Genomic DNA, 26,629 nt, shown 5'->3' on the forward strand with positions numbered 1-26,629 from the left:
GTGTGGGGCTGCTGTCCCCCTCGACGGCAATGAGACGGGTCAGAATATGCCAACCGTGGTACGTCTTTAAGACCCGAGTCCTCTACGATGCTGACAGGTCTGCAGTTAGTTGCCACCCCTTTCGCAAGAGCTGTAGTAATTTTTTGGGATTTGGTTTCATCAACAGGTCAGCAAGTAGCACTCTCCAAAATACTGCTTTGCCGGAGTGGGTAGCATGCTAGCGGGTTGCATTACGTCAACTGAACTATATGCTTAGCTCCGTAGGTGGTAGCTCAAGCTTGACGTGCTTCGGCGATATTTTAATTCGGCTTTACACAATGTGCATATGGCTTTCGACTTGTCTACTGAGCCGTCCGGGAGTTTTGGAAAATAACCGTCTTTCTCCATCATGCCTGCAGCCTGCAGCAGCAGGATGTGTTAGGAGGAAGTGGCAGCTTGATGATAAGTAACGGTGCTGCAAAGGGTCAAAATAGTAGCCTGTTAGGCATGACGCAAAGCCGAGTGAGGTGTAAAATAAATTAATAAATGCCAGCGTGTGATTAATGCGATTAAAAAAACTAACGCGTTATGCTCGGCCCTTAATCGCATCGCGATTAACGCGTTAATGCTGACATCCCTATAATTTATGTATATCAGTATGGTAAAAGATCATCCCACAAGCTGTGAATGGTGAAAAGATGTAATGCTGCACAAAGAGGTGCTGACATAAAAATGTATATGTTGGAATCATAGGAGATATACTGTAGTGGAAGATAAGCCTTAAAGGGATACTTCACCGATTTAGCATTAAGTTTTGTCTCAGTAGAAACACGGTAGTATTTTTGAATGACCGTGCTTCCTCCCTCATGTCCCCCTGAGAGGAGAGATCTCTGTATTGTGGGTCTGGAAAAAATCTTCCGATGACGTAAAACGACGATTTTTGTGTCATCCGAAGATTTTTTTGCCCAGAGGCAATGGACTACACCCCTACTTCCGCATATTTCCAACCCGCCCATAGGGGGTTGGACTGTCGGCATTCTCCGAAATTCCTTGCGTAGCTTAGTGGCTTCTCAGCATCAAAACTTTAGATAGATAGATAGATTTATTCATCCCAAAGAAAATTTTAGAACAACAAGTATGTGCATTCAAACTACAGCACATGCGTACCACCGGGATACATTGGTACAGATCGGAGAATATGCTGGAAACTTTATTACAGACGGAATACTCAACACAGCTTCGCCCGCCTGCTATGGAGACCAGCGGTGTTGCTCGAAGCCTCTGGCCGATAAAGGGACATCATCAGCGGGGAGTTTGCCGGTGGAAAACTAACGCTAGTCGGCCACCTGTTCCATCAATCCTGCTTGCAAGTGTCCGCTCATTAGACAACAAACTGGACTACATCCAACTTCAACGAAACTCCCAACGCAAGTTCAGAGACTGCTGTGTTTTTGTTGTTGTGGAAACAATTGCTGTATCGGACTATCCAGCTACCAGGCCGGCTGCTCTGTTGCCGAGTAAGACTAGCTAGTGGAGGTGGGCTGTGTTAACACGGACTGCCTGGTGCAGAAATGGGGTGCTTGTATCCAACTAACTGCTAGTGGAGTTTGTGACTGTTAAATGCCGACCATTTTACATTCCACGCAAATTTTTATATTCGCCCACCAAGCGCTAATGCTAGTAGCTATGTGTTAGCTGAACTTTATGGAGCATATATCATGTGTGTGCACTAAATGTAGCCTGTTTCGTATGTCGTTTTTATATAATATTGTTTTTAAATATTTGATTGTGTAACCAATTGAGCCACGGTGAAACGTTGTTTTGTGTATATGGTTGAAATGACAATAAAACACACTAAAGTTGAGTTGACTGTCTCACTGTCTGTCTGTAGGCGTGGCTTGGGAGTAGACGCTAAAGCAGCGAAGCAAGTGCATTCTGGGATTTGGTGTCTTTCATCCACATGAGCCAAAAACACATTTTCTGGCTTTTCTCGGCCTAAAAGCCACCAATTTCTAAAAGAATGCACATTTCTACTACATAAGTGACCCATTTTAAAGATATATTCATCTTTCCAATGGTGAAATATCCCTTTAATTCAAATAACAGACAAGTACATGAAATCAAAGATGCTGATATTTGCTAATACTGCTGGACCACAACTATTCAAGATAAAAATAATAAAAAAGATAATGTGACCTTTTATTTTAGTTAAACATCGGATCAAACACGTTTATTGTGTTGTAGTCTCTGCTCTGCACTGGTAGTACTATTACTGCTCAATACCAATTTTGAATTCAAAGGTAATTTAAGATTCATGGCTCCTACTTTTCTCCATTTTCACAGTCATTTTGCAATTTAAATACCACAGATGACAAGCAAGCAAATAGATTTAAAATACAGAGCTGAAAAATGTGCTAAATTTGCTAATAAGACTCAAACTTTGGTTTATGCCTTGCTCTTACATGAAAGCAAACCATGTCACAGGAAGACAAGATTATGTATTAATCATACTAAATATGATCCATTTACAATAGAATAAATGAGCTTGATTTCATAATCAAATGTAAACATCTATCAACCGTCATGTTACAGTGCTCGTAGATGGCCACATGTTGGCCATACAATATCCTTTTATTTCGATGATTCTGCTATTTCTGTTGCTGCTCCTTGACTGAAGAATAGACTCCCACAAAAGGCTCAGTACACATCAAAAGCCTTTTTAAACTTGAATCTCTCTTGTTTTCTTTGGCTTTTCTAGATGTTATGTGTGGTATCTACATTTCTCTCTTCTTTCTCCTGTAAGGCACTTTGTATCCAATACTTTGGAGAGTGCTATAATAAATAAAGTTGCTGATACTGGCACTGAAGAATTGCCCGTTATTTCAGTCAAGGCTGCCAAAGTTTGATGGTTACATGGTTGCAGTTTCCATTTCTTCATGATTACAAATGGAAATGTTTTAACTAAACATTTACACTACTGAAAGCAAAAACTGATCTGGGGTTTTGAATATAGGAGGCTTGTTAAGTATACAGTATAGTCTATGCAAAGGTTTAAGTACTAATAACAATATTAGATAGCATCTTATAAGTCTCATCACTCTTAATGTACATTCAGTATTATAATCCAATATTCCTTGATTTAAAAAAGGAAACACTAGGGCACTTTCCTTATGCTGAGAAGCACCTCGTTCATGATTGTTCATATATTTATTTACTGTGATGACTGTGCCTGAGTGTAGGTAGAGTGTATTTTAGAGTATTTGTGTATTTATTACTTTCATATTCAGGTACGGCACAGCACATTTCATTGTATATAAGCTTGTGCAATAACAATAAAGTATAGATTCTATTCTTAGGAAGAGTCCTGCATTCACTTGGAGAGAAAGAGAATTCAGATACGGTACTGTAATCCTAAAATCTTTTATACTGCATTCTTAAATCGTTTGACAATGCTGACAGGTGGTTATGCTTAACAATTTTCATCTCCACCACCCTTTAATATTGTCCACAGTGATAAGCTGCTGCTTCCTACACAGTATAATGTTGGGAGTTGGAGGGATTATTATTTCTAATTAAAGTGTAACTGGAAGAAGCAGACTGCATAGAGAAGATGCCAACAGGGAGAGGTGGAGAGGTACAGTGAGTCTCAGTTCAGTAATGAGTACTACATCCCCTCCCAAGCTCAGTGGATGTGTAGTGGTCAAGATAGTCCCCATTGGGCTACGACAAGATCACACAGAGCACAGGACCACCAAACAGCCTTAATATTGCAGAGTGTGGCTCTGTACTGTTGTTAAAGCTGTCAATCTGCTGTGCAAGAAGCCATGTTTGTCTAATCCAACAAGAGGGTTCTCCACTCCAAAGCATATTAATGAGATTTCACATCTTTTCTCTTAAGGGAAGACAGCTACAGAACTACAACAGTCAACCTTTTCAAATTAACACACACACTTTAAATCCTTGGATTTTCCCTTATTGCAGTATTTTATTTTATGGTGACTTACCAAACTGTTGACAAAATAGAAAAATGTATCATCATAAAACATTGAGCAAAAAAAAAAAAGACTTACCATCAAATCTTTTGTGTCTGGAAACAAAGGTGCTTCTCAACTCATGACTTATTTCATCAACCAGATTCTCAAAGTCCTGTTTGCTCTGTTGGCCAAATTTGTCCTCCATTTCCTGGGTGCAACATGTGTTTCCCTGAGGACATACTCGGAGGTGTTCACCTGCAAAATAGCAACAACAAACAAACGTAACAGTGTTTGTATCCATACTAAAAGTGGCACTAACTATACACAGATTTAACCCTTGTATGGTGTTTGTGTCTGTCTGTCTGTGGGACCCGTTTTCAATGTTTGCTGAAAGAAAAATTATGCTATTTATTATTTCTTCTAACTCAAACTCACTGGCCTTGGCTAATTTTCTGTGAAGAACATAAAAAATAACTTATTTTCAATGACTGCACACGGTACACCCCCCCTACACATAACTATTACATATGAGGTGTCCGGGTCTACTGAACCCAAGTGTAATAATTGTGTAATAATTGTAGGTGCTATGAAACTTAACTGTGTCCTCCTCCTAACTGGGCCTGCTGTGTGTGTGTGTGTGTGTGTGTGTGTGTGTGTGTGTGTGTGTGTGTGTGTGTGCGTCTGTATGTGTGCATGTGAGTGTAGGTGTCTGTGTGCGGGAATGTTGTCTGTCTGCACCTGCTATTCCCATACAAAGTTATAAAATTGTTACATTTCAAGCACGTTCACCTGCTGTGATTACGTTCTAATAAATAAGCACCAATAATGATCAAAAATCTTGTTTCTATTTTTTTAACCTTTTTTTATAATTTAATTTCCTTGTTTTCCCACAAAAAACAAAAATGATCATATGATCATAAATGTGATCTCACAGGGGTAAATGGCAAATATGAACCATAAATGATAGATATATATATATATATATATATATATATATATATATATATATATATATATATATATATATATATATATATATATATATCATTGTAATTAAGCTAAAGTAAACATCTGTTAAGTATTTTTACATAAATTGTTATGGCTGTATTGATTTAAAAGCTTAATAATGTGGTGGGTCCACCAGACCTGGGAACATTGGTTGTGTAACAAAAATATGAACACCACACAAGGGTTAATACATGTAACATGACTGGAGTAGGCTATATAAAATTAGAACATTCAACTTCAAGAAACCCTTTCTTTCTCTCACTCCAGCAAGTCGGGTGCTTAAAATTCACTCAATGATTCAATAAAACTTTTACAGCAAAATGTCTCATTTTGGACACAATCATTTGAGCTCATAACAGTATTTAACTTTTATGTTCTTCCATTGTGGTTTGCAAAATCCCATCAGGTCTTAATTAGCTGAAATGCGTTCAAATTGAGAGTTTGCTAAGCCTCATCCCCACTTAGTTAATGTTGCTATGTCTGACAAGCTTCCCATTTTCACAGGGCACATGTGCAGTTTACAATGATGCCCGTGACAGATTTAGGCTACAACTTAAATTTCTTGGTCATTTTTTAAACAATGGGTGCTTGATTTTAGACATAGGTAGACAATACAAGCATCTAATTTCTAGCTGGCAACTGTTGACTTTGTCACCTAAAATGACAACTGTCTCTAGCAGATTAAATCAACTTTAGCTAGCTGCAGTACATTCAGTCGACCAATAAGTAGCCACACAGAAGTGTGAATGAGCTGTGAATGTGCGTACCCAACGACCAATCACCAACTCCCCGCTGGCTTTAGCTACTGTCCATGGATAAGAGATAGCAACACTGGTTTAAACCATTTACACTTTTTCGTTTTTGGTATTGGCTTTGTGACCATAGACATATTCAGACTTCATAAATATCCTGCAAAATCAAAAACATGGTGTGCGCAAAATTCTGTGGCCTTTCCCTTGAGACATGGCACCACAAAAGAGCCAGTTATGAATTACAGTAGCGCACAAACATTTAATTTTGTGATGTCAAATGTTACTGTGTAGAATTTGGAACTTCAGTTTGTCAGATACCCTTTCAAACATTTGAATACTTTTAAACATAAAACTATACAAAACAAATGAGGGGGTGAGAGTAGATGGTGCATTATAGTTCCTCCTCTTTCACATAACCCTTGGTTTCACAGAACTGTAGCTCACAAACCAACATTTGAGGTGTCACCAACATGATAATTTCCTCCCATGTGATAGGCTATGCATTTTCATTGTAATTTTCTCTGTACAGAAAATGAGTTGCTGATTCCAGAAATGGACAGAGTAAAAAAACTGCAGTGTGCCTTGTAAGTTCTTTAACATGATTCTGTGCACTGCAGAAGAGGATCACAGGTAGTTTCTTTGGTCTGACAATAAGAATTATCATTGGCAAAGGCTTATCAAAGTTTAATCAGTGAGGTGAACAGATAAAACATTCCTTTAAAATATGCTCTATCATTAAATCATTGATGATGTTGGTAAAAAACTGAAGTGTATCAAAAGTTAATGATCTACAGCATTTCATTTTCCCAAGCAGCAATTTTAAGAAGACTCAGTCTGTAATTTCTCCATTTCACAGTCTAAAACTATGGAAGTGTATTGATGACAAAAGATTTAAGAGAGCACAAAACAAATTTGAGGGCCACTCAATCTACAACTTAACCTTTGGGAATTGTGTAACTACATTTGACCCAATTTAAATTGTGAAGTGAAAACTCATCCTGTTCCTACTTTTAAAATAAAAGCTGGGATAGTGTGGCCTCTTTCTTTACCAAGTGAAGACAGAGAGCAGTAGCCTATTTGGTGTCTGTCTTATCTTAAAAGTCAAAATGCGCTTAGTTGACACTAAATGACTAAAATCTAAATACATCACATTCATGGATGAGGCTGAATGTGATTTCTGAATGAAATGCTGCCCTCAGAAATCTAATGAGTCTGATATGAGGTGGTTGGGTTTACTGTGATCTGATCCCACTCCACATGGGATTAAAAAAAAAGCCTAATCATAATAATAATAATACAAGTATTATGGGATGTGGCTACATTCAGAATGACCACATTTTTAGAATAGGTGTGACACAAATCTGACATACCGGTATAAATAAACTAGATGACGGTTAGGGGATCAGTTGGATCGTCAGAAGTTCACGCCCACAACAATTTAAATTTGAGGCTAAACGATAATGCATATAGGCAGGGGCGCCGTATAGGGGGAGTTAGGACAATTGCAAGGGCTCATGACTGACAGGGGCCCCAAAATAGGTAAAAACTAATATAAAATTATTAAACCATCATCATTCAGTATATATATATATATATATATTTCAAATATAATAATAAAATCAATGATCTCTTTGTTCTTACTTGTTTTTGGCAGTAAAAGTTAAATATCCCCATTGACCAAAAAGTAAACATCCATATTGACCGACCAACCCCCTGTATCTGCATGAAATGGTTTGGTCCTGCCTTAGAGCACTCACTCAGTGATGGTGTTTAGTTGCAGTCAGTCAAACTGGAACCCAGTTTTTCACCAAGAAAGGTGGGTAGCCTATAGTCTGAGTGGTATTAACCTGTTGGCTTAATGTCCATAGTGAAATAAGCTAGCTAGCTACAGACTAGTGTTAGCCAACATTTAATCACCATTTAATCAGCGCAGGGAAACGTTTAGCAAGATATTCATATTAAATCATTGTCCCTGCATCTTTTAGCAGACTTAACAACAGATGAGTCAGCAGCAGCCCAGTCTTCCCCTAACTGTGCCCCTTCCTGTCCCAGTGACGAAGGTGAGCAATATTGTGTTCGATGACATGCCAGTTAGCGTCATTGCAGGGAGTCTGTGGGGATTTCTCTGTCTCTCTTGCTCTTTTTACCATTACAAAAAAGAAAATGAAATATTTATTAATGACAGAAATTCAAACACATTAATAACAATTATTTTCTCACATGATGATCATTATGAAATAAAATAAAAAAACAACAACCTACGGTCTGTACTGGATGCTGAACAGTTGGAAACAGTGAGTGGCTTACCTGAGCCTGCATGTAAGATACAGACAATATTAACTGCATTGAACTACAAGAAGCAAGACAGTTGCAAGCCTTTAATTAGAGTTATGTAAAGCTTTTGATGGGACAGTTAGGTCCTAGAGATGTGGTGACAACAGCTGCGCAGAGGGGGCCCAATTTGATTTTTTGTCATTGAGCCCAAAATTCCTGGCGGCGCCGACACATATAGGCATACAATATGTTAATTGCATGTCCTAAATAGTCATATGACTTACATGGATGATATTTCACCATTTTTTCCCCTGCACACATTATAATCAGATTTCTCTTCCCCACACAAGCCAAATCAAATTTCCCCTCACAAAATGCAGATCTAATGTACATCGTCTGCAATCAGTATGAGCTTCCAATCAGGGAAGCAGCTGTAAGCAGACGGCAACTGTAAAATACTCACTGTATGCAGCAACAGATAGATTGCACAGCAACAGAACAAGAAATGGATTTCACTTAGCGAGCACCATACTGAGTGAGCAACAATATGATATGAGCAGGAATCATTTTGCACATTGGCATCTACAAATGGAAACATGAGGTAACATCTTAAAAATTTATACTGCAACACCCAAAATGTATGGAATCTGTCATAAGAGATTGGTTCCCAACCAATGGCTTAAGTGCCGGGGTCTTGCATATCAAAGCAGATCAAGAAACACATGCAGAATGGGCACTACAGTGTGTGACAATGTAATATCAACCAAACTAAACAGCGATTTCACTGTTACAACACTACAACAGTGTAGACCATGGAGCAGAATTGGCAATTCGATAAGGTCTTAAGGCATTAAGCTAAATATTCTAAGACATCCTGTAGAAGTCAACTACAACCCTGGTAAAAAACCTAGGCTATATATTTTAAGTATTTTGGTATGAAAATGTCACATCTTTTTGTTTAGAAGGACATTCTCTTAATATAAAACAGGAAAACATGATTTATGTTTGGCATCGTTGATAAAACATAATAGAAAATGATGTGCTTATGCTGATAATTTCATTTAAATGATTCTCAGTAAGTACAGCAATGTTTGTGTGCAGGTGGGGGCGGGGTTGTGTATGTGTTGCACACTGGGGGCAGTGAGAGACGCAGAACAAATGCTTAAGTTGCTGGCTTAAGCCACACAGGCTTGTGGAAAATAAAAACAGTGAAGTTAATTTCTCTTTACTCTCCATAAAGTAAACATAAATCTTAGGTTTACTTTTTAACAGATTAAATAGCAAGTTGTGAGGATAAATTATTGTGTCTGTTGGTACACAAGGCATAAAACTAGACAGAGGGTGGTAAAGAAGAGAAAACACGTGTCTTAAATACTTTATATGGTATGAATTTTGACTTTTAAATTGTTTCGTCATCTTCACCATGGGGGTTTGTTTTTACATAAAAAAAGCCTTTTTTAAATGCATGGAATTCAAATGTGTGAAAAAGTGTTTCATCATTTGTATAATGGGAGTTTGTTTATAGAAATGTACTATTCATCTTCTATTTCATTTCACAACAGGCAGTGGGTGTTGCCAAGCATGTGGATAGGGAATGTTGCATATTTAATTCTCCCAAAAAAGTGCATTGTTATGGTTATCATAAACAAGAACATGGTGTGTGAAAGTGTCTGAAAATTAGAGAGTAGATACCGTCAAAATAATGAGACATTTATACAAAGCATGATCTAGGGTATGCATATCCACAAAAAGGCTTTGATCTTGGAGTAAAGGGTGATTCCAGTGCAAATATGCTGCTGGAGCATTCAGGTGGACCTCCCATTGCAGATGTTTAGTCAAATAAGGCCCTCCATGAAGCTCACAATTCCAGCATCATGGTCCCTCTCTCTTTACACACTTCCTCTATACTGATCAGGCCTGCATTGACTGGAAATTTAATTTGTATTCAAAATCACCACTTATTTCAAAATATAGTTATGATTTAGGAATGTCATTAATATTACACACAGTCTACTGGCAAGACCCTTGGGCTACACAGTTTGAGTGCAGCCTTTTTATCAGATATGTCAAGAGGAGAAAAAAAAATCCATCTTGACATAACAAACCTACTATGCGCAACAGCAGTCTCAACAGAGCAACAACATCACTTAAAAATAAAACTGTCATACATCAACATATGGGAAGGAGGCGCTTTCAAGGGACTTCACCACTCAGCAAAGTGCCACAACATTCCCTGCCAAGGTTAAAACAGCACTGTGGCTTCCCAGATAATCTATCCAGTGGAGCACAAACCACACCTTAGCAACGGACAGGATGGTGTGGGCCAGACAGTTCTTTTACAGCAAAGACAAACTGCTGCATCTTAAAGTTTGTTGTAGTGTCTTACAAAGACTAAGGCAAATTAACTTATGTTATTATTATTTATTGTGTCAACAATAAAATAACCTAGTTTGGGATCAATAAAGTCCATCTATCTAACATGAAAAGACTGAAACCAGCAATGACTTGATCCTACTTACAAGTATGGCCTGCAGCAAAAGCCTGATACAGCATCGCCTTTTTGCCATAGACCTCAATTGTATTCCAGCAACTAATGAAGCTCAGCGCAAATTCTTTCAGGAAGACTTCTATATTACGACAATCACCACTTTCTCTCCCTAAAACTATTTAGCTGTTAAGAGGCGTTCACTTTTCAGTAAACCAATCAGAATTGGCCACGAAATTCATGATCCAATCACAGCATGACATCCTGCTTTAAATGTCTTCTCGCCTTGCTATCAGCTGTCTTTTCCGGCAATCAAGCAACCCTCCTCCTCCCCTTCCACCTCCAGGCATCGTCAATCACTGCAACCTGAGTCCCTTTCCGGCAGACAGGTCCTTCGTTCAGTCTCCGGGTTCCCTCTCCGCCATCACCAGTGTCTAGGCTCCATCTGGGGGAATATGTCTGGCTTCTATACCCCTTTAAATATGTTTGATGATGGAGTCTAATCCCCAAAGACTCTGTACATTTCATATTATGCTTATTTTCAATAAATATTTGCATATCTGCAACAAAGTCTCTCCTGATTAAATTACACATTAGTGAGTCCCATAGTTGCAATGTAGATAATTGTGATTCAACCCCAGAGCTCAATTCATGGGGCTTGAAATGAACCAATAACTATTACATATAGATCATTTGTTAAAACTCTGAGTGAAAAGATTTTTCAGTTAGTTATAAGTTGCACAAAACATTTCATCTTTGGTATGGTATTTTTGTTGCTTGCTCAATTTTATTTTCTACTGATTTCTTTAATCCTTCTATCCTTTTTTTTCTCTCAAAGTACAAATAACACTCTTATTCTTCCTACAGTCAATACAGCCGTTTCTTCACTGACAGCTTTTCCAGCAATACAGTTCATCGCCCAACTTCTGCAGTAGTTGATCTTTCAACAATCACGCTGCATTTTTTTCAGAAAAGGCATTCAGTATATGTCGCAGTACTAAGTTAAAGTAACACTAGCTCTGGTCTACTATATTGGAGACAATGTACGCATATGTTGCTGGTTAATGGCTTTGGGAAAAGGTATAAAAAAATCCTGCTGTGCTGTGGATAGCTGGAGATGAGATCTGGCGATGCAATCAAGTCCACCGCCAGATATTATTGGCTGTATACAGTTCCATTGTTAGCATTTCTATAGGACTCAGCAAGTTTCTTTAAATAAACTGTAAATTGGCATGCTACAGCACTGCTAAAGTGTCAAAGTAGCCTTGCATTGCCAGACCTCTCCACAGCGCTGTGAAGTAAACCACAAATACTTTCTAGCATAGGAGAAAAAAATGCTCTGGGTTGTTTGCATCTCTTTAAACCAATCACAATCGTCTTGAGTGGCGCTAATTTCCGCGATGGTGGCTCAGCAAAAAAGGAAGGAACGTTTTGGTGGAACATTTGCACCCCCCAAAAGAAAACGTCACATACAATATTAAATGAAGATAAATGTTCACACAATACAGTAATGTGAGCTATTTAAATTAGCTGGAGACATGGTTAAACGTAATTTGCTCTCAGTGTATCGCTTTGTGTACTTTGTCCATAGAAATCCCCACAAATCGGCCCCAAAACATCCCAGTTAGATAGTAAATGCTGTAAACATATTCTTTGTAAATCTTTACAATCATTCCCCGAAAGAACCAAGCAGGCCTGCCATATTGCACAATCCAAATTTTCTTTAAAACTTGCCACTTTCAGCGTGTAGCTTGGTAGCTCAAAGTTTGTTGTTCTTTCCCGAAGCAAACAGAGTTTGAGAACGGCAACACACAGAGAGCAGAAGGTTCACGCTAGAGCTGTAATCCGGCCTTAAAAGTTCAGCCCGAAAAGGACCGAGCCCGACAGAGTTCGGCCCGACAAATACATTTCGATTGACAGCTTTTTAAAAGCCTGAACCCGTACTGTACAAAAAGCAGTCTATCAGCAGTGATTAGAGTACATGTCGGAGAATAGCGTAGACACGCGCTTCACACAGCGAGCGGGCACACGCACCACTTGGCGGAAAGGGGAGAGAAAGAAAAAAGAGACTGCGCCGCACGCACACAGCTCTTTTGTCTTTCGTCAAGAATGAGTAATTTATACATTTTTTAACATAATTTATTCATGGCTAATGTAGGCTTTAGGCCACTTGGAAGTTTGAACAAAGAAATAAAATAAGTCCTCCAGTGGCCAGCCTCTGTTTCACCTCCTCAGCATCCATTTACACGCTAATCGAAACGCATCACCTGACCGTTCATTTACCGCGCAACCCGGAGCGCAAGCCCGAGCCCATGTAAAATGATAGAAATTAAGACCGAACCCGACAAGGCAGAGATCTTCAGCTCTAGTTCACGCACAGGATTTCAGACAATTATCCTGGAAATGTACTTCCATTGATCCAAACTATTGTCAAAGTAATGCTCCTCTCTCCTGTCTATCACTCACACAGACATGCAGAGACACATTATGAAATCCAGGGCCAGTTGTACTTTTGTACGGACTTTGGATACCTGTGTAGATTTTAAAATGTGTTTTCTATGATGAAGTTTACTATAGCTGTAAGATTTGTATCAGCTTTCCTATCACCCCAGATCCCATCTTTTAAACAGAAGGATAGAACAATGTGTGTGTAACCCAAGAGTTTGTGAAAACAGTCGTAAAAACTAAAGTGTCCTTTAGGTAAATGTCTTAGCACAGCTTTGGGATAGCTTACTCATTGGATCTGCACTGAGCCAAGTCTTATACAGATGGGGTTTGTGTTAGTTTTTTGCTGGTATGGCACCCAGTCTGATTACCCCCTAAAGCTGTCTGTGACCCAGGAATTATTTCCCACTAGCCTCATATCAAAGCTGGCAAGTCATTCAGAATGAAGAGGGCTGTGAGGGTGAAACAAAGAGACTTGTCCCAGCCTAACCTCACTGTACAAACCCATTCCCTGTCCTTTATTTGTCCGGGGCCAACAGCAGGATACTTCACTTTGCATCGAGCCATGGCACAAGATGTTAACATGCATAGAGAGCAGCGGATCCTGCTCACATTATGATATTAATAACAAAACAGAAACACACATATCAATGCTATGTCACAAGTGTTAACCATGCAACAAAACTGTGAACAATTCCAAAGCTGTGTTTTAATGAGCGGTTGATGCATCCACTCTGTGATTTAATAACACCTACAAACTGTCATCATACATCACAATTACTTCATGTCACTATCATGTCTGTAATCAAATGGAGTGTCAGTCAAATCAACAAGCTTATGCTTATCACTGCTGATGCTCTACAAAAAATATTTTAATTCTACCTTCTTCCTGCTGAGATGTGATCACATTTTACATTGCCTGCCATTTAATAGTAGGATTTCAGTATTGATCTTTTTTATGGACTGCAAATACAATATGACTGGGATTTCCATAGCTGTAACCATTTCCCCATCCTTCAAAATAGCTAGCTGTTTCTCCAACTTCGGCCTGTACAAGGCAGGATTAGCCGGGAGACTTCTTCTAAATGAGGGCAAGGCAAGGCAGCTTTATTTGTATAGCACATTTCAGCAACAGGGCAATTCAAAGTGCTTTACATGAAAACGGATTAAAAAATTAAAAACAGATTTACATGAAAACAGATTAAAAAATAAAAAACATAAAATACGAGAAAAAAATAAATAAAAAAGTTACAGTGCAGTATAAGAAATTAAACATTGAAGAGCAGTTAAAAACAGTTAAATATATAAAAGCAGATAAAATAACTTTCCTGGACTCAGTGATCCAGTTTTTGGAAAGCCAAAGCTTTATGACCAATATGACAGATATCTCAAGCAGTCCGGTCCATACTTTCTAACCATCTCACCCACTATGGGTCCAGATGCGTCGCACGGCTTTGAGGTTTCATTCCCCATAGTTACAGAAGCTTTTCCTTTAGTATACTCTTATCATTTTCGATGTGGTCGTCACCGCAAAGTTTAGTTCTTTTCTTCACCGCAAAGCTTAGTTCTTTTCTTCCGCAAACCTTGCAAAACCCGGTACAGCCCTGCAGACAAAAATCTCTTAATAGTCCAGAACGTGTTCTTAAACTATTTTATTTCTTCTGCAGTCTGTCTCTAAATAGTCAAGAACTCGCTCAGAGTGTTTATAGACTATTTTTTTTCTTTTTAGGCCTTCTGCCTAAATTAGTTAGTTACTTCGACAAACTTTTGACCAGCCCAACGTCTGCCTCTTCTGTCAACTATTGTCATGCCTGCATCTGAGAAATAATCAGAGATATGTCCGTTACTGCAAAAGAATGTCACCGGAATAATCATAAATTCAATTCTATTATTTGTTTTAGGAATTTCTCTTTATATGTTTATATAGATTGTTATGCAGAGGGCGCACTTCCAACTTTGCGTGGAATACCTGCAGAACAGGGACATATAAGTAGTTCTATACAATTTATTTTGAAGATTAGGGTGAATTTGTGTGTGTTGTAGCAGTGTTTTGCCATTGAGAACGAGCTAGCATGCTAGCGCTAGCATGCTAACGGTTAGCCCCCTAGCCCCCTTGTTTCGGCTAGTTACGTAGAAAGCCATGCAGATTTTGAACAGCTCACCCGGAGACTGAAGGCAGGACACATTCAGAAACCCGTATCTCACTCAAAACAGCATGGATGTTTGTTTTTTTTCAAAGTTTGTAGGCAAGTGGAAGCACCAGAGACACAAAATAACACCCCAATTTTTTTCCGTCTCTTTTTTTAGATATACTTACTTTTGCTTATATGTTTCATGTTCATCATTTATAAATTTGTAGAAGCCAGTGTTTCATGCATCCGTTTCCACAGGAACCGTTGAGAACATTTAAAAAACACCTCCACATTGTGCCTTTCAAAACCCTACTATTTCTGTAATTGCTTCAGTCACACCAATGCAAGTTTGATGTAACTGAGAAATAGCTGTCTGACTCAGTGTTAATACCAAAACTCCAAGGTTTTCCCTGCTCCCCCATTCCCCTTCCACAATAATAGGTTGTGTAGGAAATTACCATTTCAAAACTTACATGAAATGGGCCGAACACACATTAACACATCATTGTTCGTAGTTAAAGTCTATCACATTCAGCTGTCGCAGCCTTGCACCTAAGCCCAGCGTTAAGAGTCAGCGTCAACTTTGTATGCAAGTGTTTCCACACTAATCTATTTGGTTGCTATGACCATTCTTGCAGGAGTGCACAGGTGAAGCAAATTGAATGTCAATTTAGTAGGGAGGATAGCTAGAGAAGGATGCAATCAAAAAATAGTTCCAGTTTCATGTCCTTATGAGCAAAATTAAAACATGACTTAAGAAGTACTTCATTTGTTTTCAATATGCTTTGTCAATCCCAATAGTTTTTTAGTCTATAATATATTATGACTAGAATCTTTTATAAACTTATGTGTCACCCGGGAGAAATTATTGACCAAATTCCTGGGCATTCTAGCAAAGGTAGGCCAACTCTCGGAAGTATTCATCAGTGTACCTGGCCAAAGAGACCCACAGCATATGTACTCTACCATCTGCTGTGTCCCCTGGTTCCCCCTGACAAACTTTTTATTAGTTCACACTTGAAGCCACACTCGGACTTAATGAGATCAACATTGCTTATGCAGTTTCTTTGTCCTTGTGACATCACTTCATCACTTAAAAGCAACTATGAAGTCTTCTGAATTCTGGCAGATTTTTTTAAATATAGTTCTGCACTTCCTCCTTGGATTTAGAGGCCTGTGTTTAAGTCAGAACTCTCATCTTTATTATTAGCCAGTATTTTAGTCAGGGGTTTGTCACAGCTTATTTCCTTACACAATAACTAGGGCTGGGACAATTCATCGACGTCATCGATTACGTAAATCCGTCGACACAAATAATGTGTCGCTAAATAAAATAAATAAATCTTGTGTGCAAATTAATTAATGTAATGCGGAAGTAATGTAATGTGGAACTGCTGTTAGATACGTGAGTTCTAGGGACACCTAATCTGTAGCCCCGCCTTAGCTCTGAAGCTAGCCGAGCTCTCCGCCTACATGCAGTTTTTTGTCAGGTCGACGGTCCAGTGAGTGAGTCAGAGATAGCAGCACTAAATGGCGTTAGTATGGCGAGTAGGGGCGACCCACAAGAGTTAGAGGACCCGCCGGCCTCTTTAAGATCGCAAGTTTTGGAAAACTTCGAGACTGTATGGCTGCAGCCTGGAGCCTCCCGTGTCATGCCCTCTCGTCTCATGCCCTCCCGCCTGGTCTTCGGGTCAGTTACAGTGGTACAGGTGAGAGAGTGGTGGATAAGATGAGGACTGTGTGTTGACGTTGTTCAGCAGTTGTTGGGTATGTGAGTGGAAATACATCTAACATGCTACCGCATATCCAACGCCATCACCCAGATGTGCCAATCACTGGAACGTGACAAAAAAAACAACTGTCCAACTTCTCCTCCCTACAGTGCTTAACCAGCCTTTAAATACAAATAATTAAAGTTAAATTAAAGGGAGAAGAGCTTGGATGTTAAACAAGAGCATATTCATTATTTTACCTACTGTAAAAAGCAAATACAGGCTACTCTTTTTGCACTTGCTCTTTTTATTTTTTATTTTCATATTCCTCCTGAAAGTGACTTTATTTTGTTGTTGGGATTGATAGCCTACATCTGGCTTCAGGTTGCACTACAAATTCATTTTACTTGAACAGTGCAGTGTTTTAATAAACACATTTAAAATGTTAAAAACAATTTTAATAAATAGAGATTTGAACCTTATTTAAATTTGTTTTGTGTAAATTGTTAATAATTGAGCAATGGGAAAAGAATCGCTAATTGAAAAATGAATCGTTAGATTAGTCGACTAATCGAAAAAATAATCGCTAGATTAATCGTTTAAAAAATAATCGTTTGGGACAGCCTTAACAATAACACGTTTACTCTTTTTCCAGAATATTCCAAGTAAAGTGAGTCCAAGTTTCTGCCCATTTTTTCCTACCAAACCACATTGTTGAAATCATGCATTTTATCTGCCATTCTCACAAGCTCTGGAAATGTTTACAGAAGTATTGCTTCATTGGTGCTCCAAGTGACACAGACATGACAAAAGAATGCAAAAAATATTTTGACTAATTAATTACTTATTTAAAAAATTAATTCATTTTATTAATTCTTTTTTTTTTGCTCACTGTGGTCTGAAATGGCTCAGTTGATGTTTGCTTATAGTCTACCCAAGACAAAGGCTGTCCAAGGCTGATCCAATTCCCTGCCTTACCAGATGGGCATCGGAATCGGCCTTCATCCAGTCAGAGCTGCACACAAAATATTACACTCATTTCCACTCCAAAAATACAGCGCTGTTCAATTCTGTTATCATAGACAGCTTCTATTCAACTTCTTTAGAGCTTCTAACTGATGGGCTCGAGCGATTCTCAGTGGATATTTTCCCGAAAAATATCTTGTTGCAAAGTCTGAGCTAAAGAGATTCAGGCTGGCCTCTGTGAGACTCAGGTTATTTTAGCAACATCATTGAATCCATAGCACGAACACAAACATAAAGCAACATGCACTTTAAAACACTATTGCAGAGAATCAAATTAAGGACGCTGGCTAGCTGTGATGTCTTGGGAGGCATGCATGGACAGGCTAACTATGAGCAAATGAACAAATGCATTATCAAATAAATCAAGGAATTAGTCGAACTGCAAGGAAGTAAGTGGTTGGATCTGTATGTAGCCTATGAATGAATTGATATGCAAATTATTTCTGGCTTCATGAGCATCATCACATCTAGAAATGATACCTTGTAAGGATCTCATTATATCGGACCAAAAACAAACTAAGTTTGCTCAATCGTTTTACCTCCTTGTTGAAAATAAATCAAGAGGTTAGCTAGAGGTTGCTATAAATCACTGTTCTATCCAACGCTCATCATATTCACTCAATGTCATGCACTCTCAGACATCCAAGGCACTTAATGTACGTAGTTTCATTTTCACCCATCACTCTATAGTACACTGAAACATGTCCTCTAACTGATGGACTATCAGACTTTGGCAAGAAAACTAAGAAAACTACAATGAGATCAGATCTTCAGCATCAGCACCATGGATCTATACATCAATGTATTCCACACAGTCTTTCCTTGACACTCTTAATAATGTCTCTAGAGGGTTTTGTGTACAGAATAGCCAAATTTCTCGCTCAAGTTAGAACTTGCATCAATCACAATTGACATTATTCCTATCACATTTTGGGTCATGTCAGAAGTCATAATAAAAGGCATGTTTGTGTTTTAAATAACTGTGGGATTCTGTTACAGAGGAGTGTATGTCCTTGGGTGAATGAGGACAGGTTCAAGAGGAAATGAATTCTCAGTGACATAAAACAGTCTACACAAAAGCAGCACAGTACAATGGCATGATGGTATTCTTCATCCTCAGGAGAGTCAGCGTGAAGGGAAAAAGGACAGGAATAAAGATGTTGGAACAGTTTCATTCTCCTAGCAAATGTGTCAGTATTTTCTTTTTTGAATATGTCAAGATATTCCACTGCAACATGCCATGTGCAAGGCTGTGTGCATGATAAAACAGCCAAGTGTTGACTCAATGGTCTGGCGTTTCATATTGAAATATTTTTAAATGTACGACAAAGAAATCTCTTTGCAAAAGGAAATATAAATGCATAGCTGGGCTCTGTCACTGCAGAAGACACATTTTTTAGAGGCTTTGAAGAAGTTGTTGTGAAGAATATATATATATATATATATATATATATTCAAAACTGGGCTTCACACTGATTATTTGAACATATAACTGAACATAGAACTGTCTCTGAAGCTACAATTACTCCTTTGGGTTCAAAGTTGAAAAGCCTGTATTCTAGTACAGAAGAGATAAAAGGTGACTGAACACATTTCTAGATTATTAATAATTAGTTTCAGCCCTGCATTACATCGTACAGTGAGGCAATCCCCTTCCATATAAAACAATACACAAAGACTAGATTTCTCATCGTATATATCTTTGCCAAGAAGATAAATATACAACCAAAAAGTACAATATGTTTGACCCCGAGGGTAATAGCTATGGAATATTCATGTGCCATATCGTTCTGCAAGGTGCACCAATATCATTACAGCTAAGATTAATGTATGGATTTCCCTAACACCATGTGCAGCACAAGTACCGCATAATCAGCATATGTAGCACTATGTCTGGCTTTGATATTTATTGAGGACTATGTAATAACAATCCTAGTGGAGGCATGAGATGGCTGGTGTGGTTATTCAATCCACATGGGCAGCACGCCTCGAAGCCCCTGAGAATGAGACGTGAGCAAGCAAGCCACTCTCTCCTGCGTCAACTTGCTAAGTGGAGCATGGCAGAGGACTGCACTACAGGCAGCAGCTGGTGGCTGTTTGGAGACCTGGAGGGCCTTGAGACCTGCACTGATCATTACCTTTCACTCAGCATTTACAGCTTAGTGTACAGACAGCGGCCATTATTAGCCCTGCTAACTTGTTACAGTGCAAGTGTCCTCAGGTCAGCAGACTGCTTAAGTAAGAGGGTGAGGACACAACTGCACAACACACAGCTCCCCACGGCGGCTTGCTGGAAAATGCCACACCGAAGCGCCCAAAGGAGCAGTGTAAAGGCAAGCATCCTCTCCAGTTGCACATCATGTCTAGTCAGACGTTGTCAACAAGACAGGAGTGGCAGACGTGTGGCTAAAGATAGATCCAATGACAGCAGCGCGGCATTCAAGGGGGGGCTTTGTTTCATGATGGCTAGGTTTTGACCCTAACCCAGGCAGACGAAGTGTCGGGGAAAGGTACCAGCTATACGTCACAGCCAAAAGCCTAGATTTGATCCTTGTCTCCTCATGTCAATGAAGAGCATTGATCCTGAGGATTGTTTTATGAAAAGGCAGTGATGGCTTGAAAAGAGACAGTGGAATTGTGTCAAACACTGGAAAATGTGTAAACAATTCTAAAAAAAATAAAATAAAAATAGAATCACATGAGGTAGTCAGATATCAAGTAGTAGATATGTGCCAAATATGTCTGAATAATAATGCCAGTCATCTATATATCGATAATATTACACACACAGAACGTATCTCCTGTGGCATTTTGGGATTTGCAGGTGAGACAGTCAATCTCACAATGTATCCAAGGTAGGTTACACCTCCATACCTTTCACTTTAATCTAAAGTAAAAATGAAAACATCCATTTTGAGCTTAGAATGTGAACAGAATGATAAATGAAACTTTGTTGAAACAGATTACAATAAAATGTAACCCACCAAAAGGAGTTGAATGCTTATGTTTCTGTAACAAATCAGGCATGTAGTATGCAGTATGTGTAGTCTGTACTGGTCAAAAGTTTAAAAAAGGAGAGAAAAAAAGAACTAAAAACAGGATCAGTTTGACAGGAAATGTGTTTATGCCAGCTAGTTAAATGAGGAATGAAAAAGCCCTTTCTCAGTGGCTCCAGGTTAGAATTTAATTGGACAGTTGTTGACAGGAATTAATAGATCAAAATAATATCTATTCAATCTCTTGTTGACAACAGGAGCACTCATTCTTTCACATTTCAAATGATTCTTAAACCATGAAACAGCTATTGCCATGCCGTCTCGGGAGAATCACTTCAATCCATTTTCCTTGATTTTCACAGTAAATTTATCTCAAATGAGTTTGACAAACAATAATTATTTATGGCTGTGTTCTCACCATCATTCCTTCAGTAACCTTTATGATAACAGCTGCATATCAACAGTATAAACAAGGCACGTCAGGCTTACAGTATTTGGTCAAGCTTCAATAACCCAGTGTCTCTTTTAATGTTTTTGTTTTCAATCTTAATGTATTCAGAATTTACAAAAAGCTTTGTTGCTATATTGAAACAAATTAAAGACAACTTAAAACATCTGAATAATGATTTCTGTCTTCACATAATGTGCACTGTAAATTAGCAAAACAAACATGCATACAGCATTGTTAGTAACTGCCTGATTTTAAAGTGTGTGTTGTAGTAACGTTTCAGCAACCAGGGTTATGAGCAGCAGAAAGTTGGACATAAACCCTGCTGAAGGCCACAAACAGAATAAACAGAAATCGTGGGTCACAGACAGGATTAGGGTTTAGAAATATTATCCAGAAACTACTTTTAGTGTTAAAAAAAAAAAAAGAGTAACCCTGAAGACATGAGTTTCCCTCCTTTTCTGTAGAAACCCAGACACATCAAAATCAACAGACATCTTCCTTTTGGTTGCAGGAACAGAGCATTAGTGCATAGACTGTAGGTTCCAGACTGACAGAATGAAATAACTTGGGTTTTGCACTGTTGGTCAGAAAAAAATAAGATAATTGCATAGCTCTATGAAGGTGATCATGCAAGTGGTCCGCTTCTATATTGCATTTGAAGAAATCAAATGGCCCATATACAACTAACAGTGATGGAGGTAGTGTGAATATCTGATGATGATGAATTAAAGCCAACATATAAAGGAACAGATACAGTATGTACAAAGAATGGAAGAAAACATGCATTAACAACAGTTTATTAAATACACCTGTGCTCATCATGTATGTAAAGAAAGGTCAATATAATGAAGTATAAACCAAGATTGCACGTTAGCTTCACAATCACATGATTTACAGCCCCTGAAAACTTGGTTTCAAATTCTTTATAACTTTAAATATTCATGACTACATAAGCAACATTAAAGTTGAAGTTAGGTAAAAAAGACAAAAAACATTCTTAGTTATTAGTTATTTAGAGTTAATCCATCATAAACTCCCATTTGTTAATCAGCTTCATTAGGAATGTGTAGGTGTGGTTGGATCAGATTTGATTGACAATGCTGACAACATACAACAACATAAATAGTAAGGGCCAGGGGCGTAGCACAATATTCCTCTCCCCCCCCTCAGTCCAATGCCCCTGGTAAGGGCAACACCACAAATGTAAAAAAACTCATACGTGTTGTAGCCGGGTTGACTCAGTGGGTAGAGCAGGCGCACGTATACTGAGAGGCTTCGAGGGTTCGAGTCCGACCTGTGACGATTTCCTGCATGTCTTCCCCCTCTCTCCCCTTTCTCACCTAGCTGTCCTATCCATTAAAGGCGGAAAAGCCCAAAAAATAATCTTAAAAAATAAAAATAAAATAATCTGTGAAGTAAAGAAAATGTTGGCAGAAAATGGTGTGTTTATGTTGGACCCCACGGCCAACACGTCCTCATAATTAAATAACAGAACAGGTCAATTGTCAAGACTCCCAAAACAACATATATGACCGTTATGGAAGCAGCTCATAGCTAGAGCAAATGAGGCCACACAGTGGCCGTTTAAAACATGTGACCATATGTGACCGTGGTGGAAATTTTAATCATGTGAACATTCTATTTAATAATGGGCACAGTTTTAAACGCGTAGTTAACGTTGTAAAACTGAACTAGTTACGTTTAGGCAACAAAAGTCCTTAGTAATGCTTAAAGTCAGTTCATTTTAAAAAAGTGACAACTGACTTATGGTTTCACACGCTGCGTGAATCCCGGTGAGTGAAAGTCCTGTGTTTGTTTGACTCATCCACCACCCCCAACCTGCCTCCTTACGTGGAATTTGTCACCTCGCTTCCTCGTGATAATTACTTCAGCAATGAGATGTCGCCGCCTAACAAGAAACATAATTATGGGGAGTTATTATTAGTAGTTCAAAAAGAAAAGAAAGAAATATATATATATATATATATATATATATATATATATATATACAAATAATTTATGCTTTGATATGCTTTGAGTGTTGTGTTGTTCCCTAAAACCTTTGCGGGACACAATGTTTCAGAGGGAACACCTGCAGAGAAAGCCCATCATGAGGCCATTTTGGCATTCATGAGCATGATTGATGACATGGAGATGGAGGCAGCGTTTGAGAAATCCCCTGTGCCGCGGGAAAAATGATGATTGTTTGGATTCTTCCTCCCTGATAGTGCCCCCCTCTGATTCTCAATAGGACACATTCACATTACATTATATACGTAGAAGAATGAAGCCTCAAATAGTGGTGCTACCATATACAAACTCAAACAAAAACTGCCAATCCCCAAAAAAACAATTATCTGCAATTTTATTGCAAAAATGTTGATGTTTGTAGAGTGAAATGTAAATGCAGAAAAACACAACACAAACCCATCAAAAGCTGCAATACCTCTCAGGACTCCCAGATCTCTCCACATGTGTGAGTGACAGGAAGGTCATAATAATCTTACGATACATCACAGCAACAGTGGCGTATGCTGCGGAGGCTAACAAAGTCACCTGGCCATTGCCTCTGCAGGCACTCCCACTTAGCCCTTTTTAATCCTCTCCATCCCATTACATTACAGTAGAGAACCTGGGCACATTACACGCTACAGCAGAGAACATTTGCCTCGTTGTGCAGGCCGCCAAGGATCACATAAAATATCAGCGCCGTTATTTCTGTCCCTTCTCCATCTCCTGGCTGGGAGTAAACAGAGCTGGCCGTCAAATGATAGCATAGAGTATGGCATGCTAAGAAGTTCCATTGAATCCAACAGTGTGCTGCGTGACTCACTTTCCATATCTTCCCATCAGACGTTGGGTAATCCACTGACGGAGTGGAAAATGAGACAACAGGGGCAAGACTGCAGAGTGCAGGTCTGATGTTTAACCAGATCCTTGTTTTAGATGCACAAACACTTAAAGACTTTAAGAGCTATCCACAAGTCCATGCGCACGTCGCTTAAAACACCTTCACCACATAGCTGTTGACAGCCTCCAGTCTGGCCTGGTCAGCAGGCAGAAGCATCACCTAAGTCTTGTGGAATTACTGTACCAACTGAGCCTTTAGGCTTTGGATCATAACAACATTTCTGTCAATAACACTGACTCCACTGCTGTCATTCCACCTGACCTGGTTCCTTCTGTTTGACCTAACATAACACCAAAACTATGGGACTGTAAGCTTTTCATTTTTAGCTTTGTGAAAAACATTGTTGCAGTGGTTGAGCAGTCTAAGTGGTACTGAGTGCAATACTCCTGCAATAATACCCTGCTGTTAGTTCTCTATTATATTTCTAATGTTTGTAATGAGTGCTTTATATTGGGCAAAACAACATACAATGTGATCATAATGTGATACAACAGCAACAAAAACAGTAAATTCTGAAAAAGGCAAATAGCTCTTAATGGAAACTAATAGCATTCATTAACATAAATGAGATTACGAATTAACCAGTATAATAGGATTAACTTTAAACAGATAATGTATGTCAGAAAAGGTGGCATATATGTAATTTCATAAGAGAAATGTGAAGTGGATTCTATCTCATTTGATGTCTAACATGGTCTCTAATGGCATCTTACATCAAAAGCAGCGGGAGCACACACACATCCTTCTGTCACTACTGTTGAAGTCTCAGATAGTGACAGAGATTTTAAGAAATCAAACAGCAAAGAGCAGCCATTTATAGAGGTGGACCAGTAACACGAAGGTTGACGTTTTTGCCAAATCATCAGTGAGTGAAGAGAGTGTGATGGCAGCTGTAAGGCTGACAGAAACAATAAGCTATACAGGAAGCTTTAAGAGCCCCGCTACACTGAGTCCCACGAGGACCAACTAATCTGCAAGTACTGGAATATCAACTCCCAAGTCATCTTGTCACTGAAGATGCTCTCCATCTGCCACATGGCAGCTCCTAAAAAGCTAATATTACAAACCTGCTACATGAAAATGATGAATAAAGGCTACAAAAATGTGTGTGTGCAGTGTTTATGTTGCAATCTGTCAGCAAAACCCCCAAAATGCAAACAAGTATACCACAAGAGTGTTCTCTTTTTGTTCTTTATAGACCATTTAACTACAAAGTAATTATACTATGATTGTGTGTACTTTAATCAGAGAAAGTACATACTTAAATGATAAATCAAAGCAGGTAATGCCAGATTTATCCAAAAAATAAACTACTAAACCTAAGCAACTACTCTATTCTTAATAGACTCAATGGAGATAGTACAGAAAAGTAAAGTACCATCCATGAGATCAAATTTATAATCAGCTCAACATCAGATTAATCTCCAGAGTTTAAATGGTGAAGATGTATTTCTGCTCCTGCTTTTGATCTTTGATTTTTACTTTTTGATCAGAAGATGTTGTACTTTTAAACAAAGGTATTTCCACCTTTACTTAATCTAAGAAATAACTTAGCTCCATTATGGTTTGCATGAGTGAGAGGCAATAAGTCACGAGTCTGAAGGGCATGCCCATCACTGTGTGAATTTGCTGAGGTGTTGATAATGCGTTGTCTCTCCGGCAGACACGTAAGATTATGACTCATTCAAAGACCACATCAAAAGACGTTAATTCAGTGTGACAACGCTCAGAGATGAGATTGACATTTCACTCATTTGGGAGATTAGTTGTGATGTCAGGGACATGGATCCAAAGGATTTAATCAGTTGGTTATTCAGTCCATCTCTGAACAGGTGTGCCTGTTATCAGATATGCAGCTTTTGATTTGTGCCAGATTTCCTGCTTTATAGAGAGAATGATTGGCCCTGAAGCACAACAATGACGACCTGGAGAGACATCTCATTACATTACATGTCATTTAGCTGACACTTTTAGCCAAAGCGACTTAGAATTGCTATATATGTCAGAGGTCGCACGCCTCGGGAACATCTAGGGGTTAAGTGTCTTGCTCAGGGACACACTGGTTGATGTATGGCAGTGGGAATCGAACCCAGGTCTCCCACACCAAAGCCATATGTCATATCCACTGCGCCATCACTACTAAACAGTATACTGCCAAGTATATGGCTATGGATCATGTGACATCACAGAATACTATTTAGGAATTATTATACAAAATGTTATTGCAGTAAAACATTGTTTAAGAAGTTTCATGAGTCATTGTATTAAATGATCTGAACTGCTAAAACAGAATGTATTTATATCCACTTGCAGCTAAAGTATGTATTTGGAAAATTGTTTCCGAAAAATGTTACTACATTACTAAACCTTTAGGCTATCATTTGCGTGCATCATTCATCTCTGCATGTAATACACTAAATGTGACATTCATTATGTAAGGTATTTGAAATAACCGCTCCAATGGGTAGTCGTGCCTGTAATTAT

The 26,629-nt window shown here is 38.7% G+C and overlaps 1 protein-coding gene across 1 annotated transcript in view; it reads right to left on the reverse strand.

Annotated features, from left to right (window-relative positions):
- Positions 1-26,629, reverse strand: part of gpc6b (glypican 6b) — a 96,468-nt gene that overhangs the window by 68,980 nt on the left and 859 nt on the right. Inside the window, exon 2 of the mRNA XM_078262810.1 lies at positions 4,050-4,208. Coding sequence (XP_078118936.1) covers positions 4,050-4,208 — 159 coding nt within the window. The remainder of the gene's footprint in view (positions 1-4,049; positions 4,209-26,629) is intronic.

The sequence above is a fragment of the Sander vitreus genome, chromosome 11 (genome assembly GCF_031162955.1).
Source record: "Sander vitreus isolate 19-12246 chromosome 11, sanVit1, whole genome shotgun sequence".
Taxonomy (NCBI): Eukaryota; Metazoa; Chordata; class Actinopteri; order Perciformes; family Percidae; genus Sander; species Sander vitreus.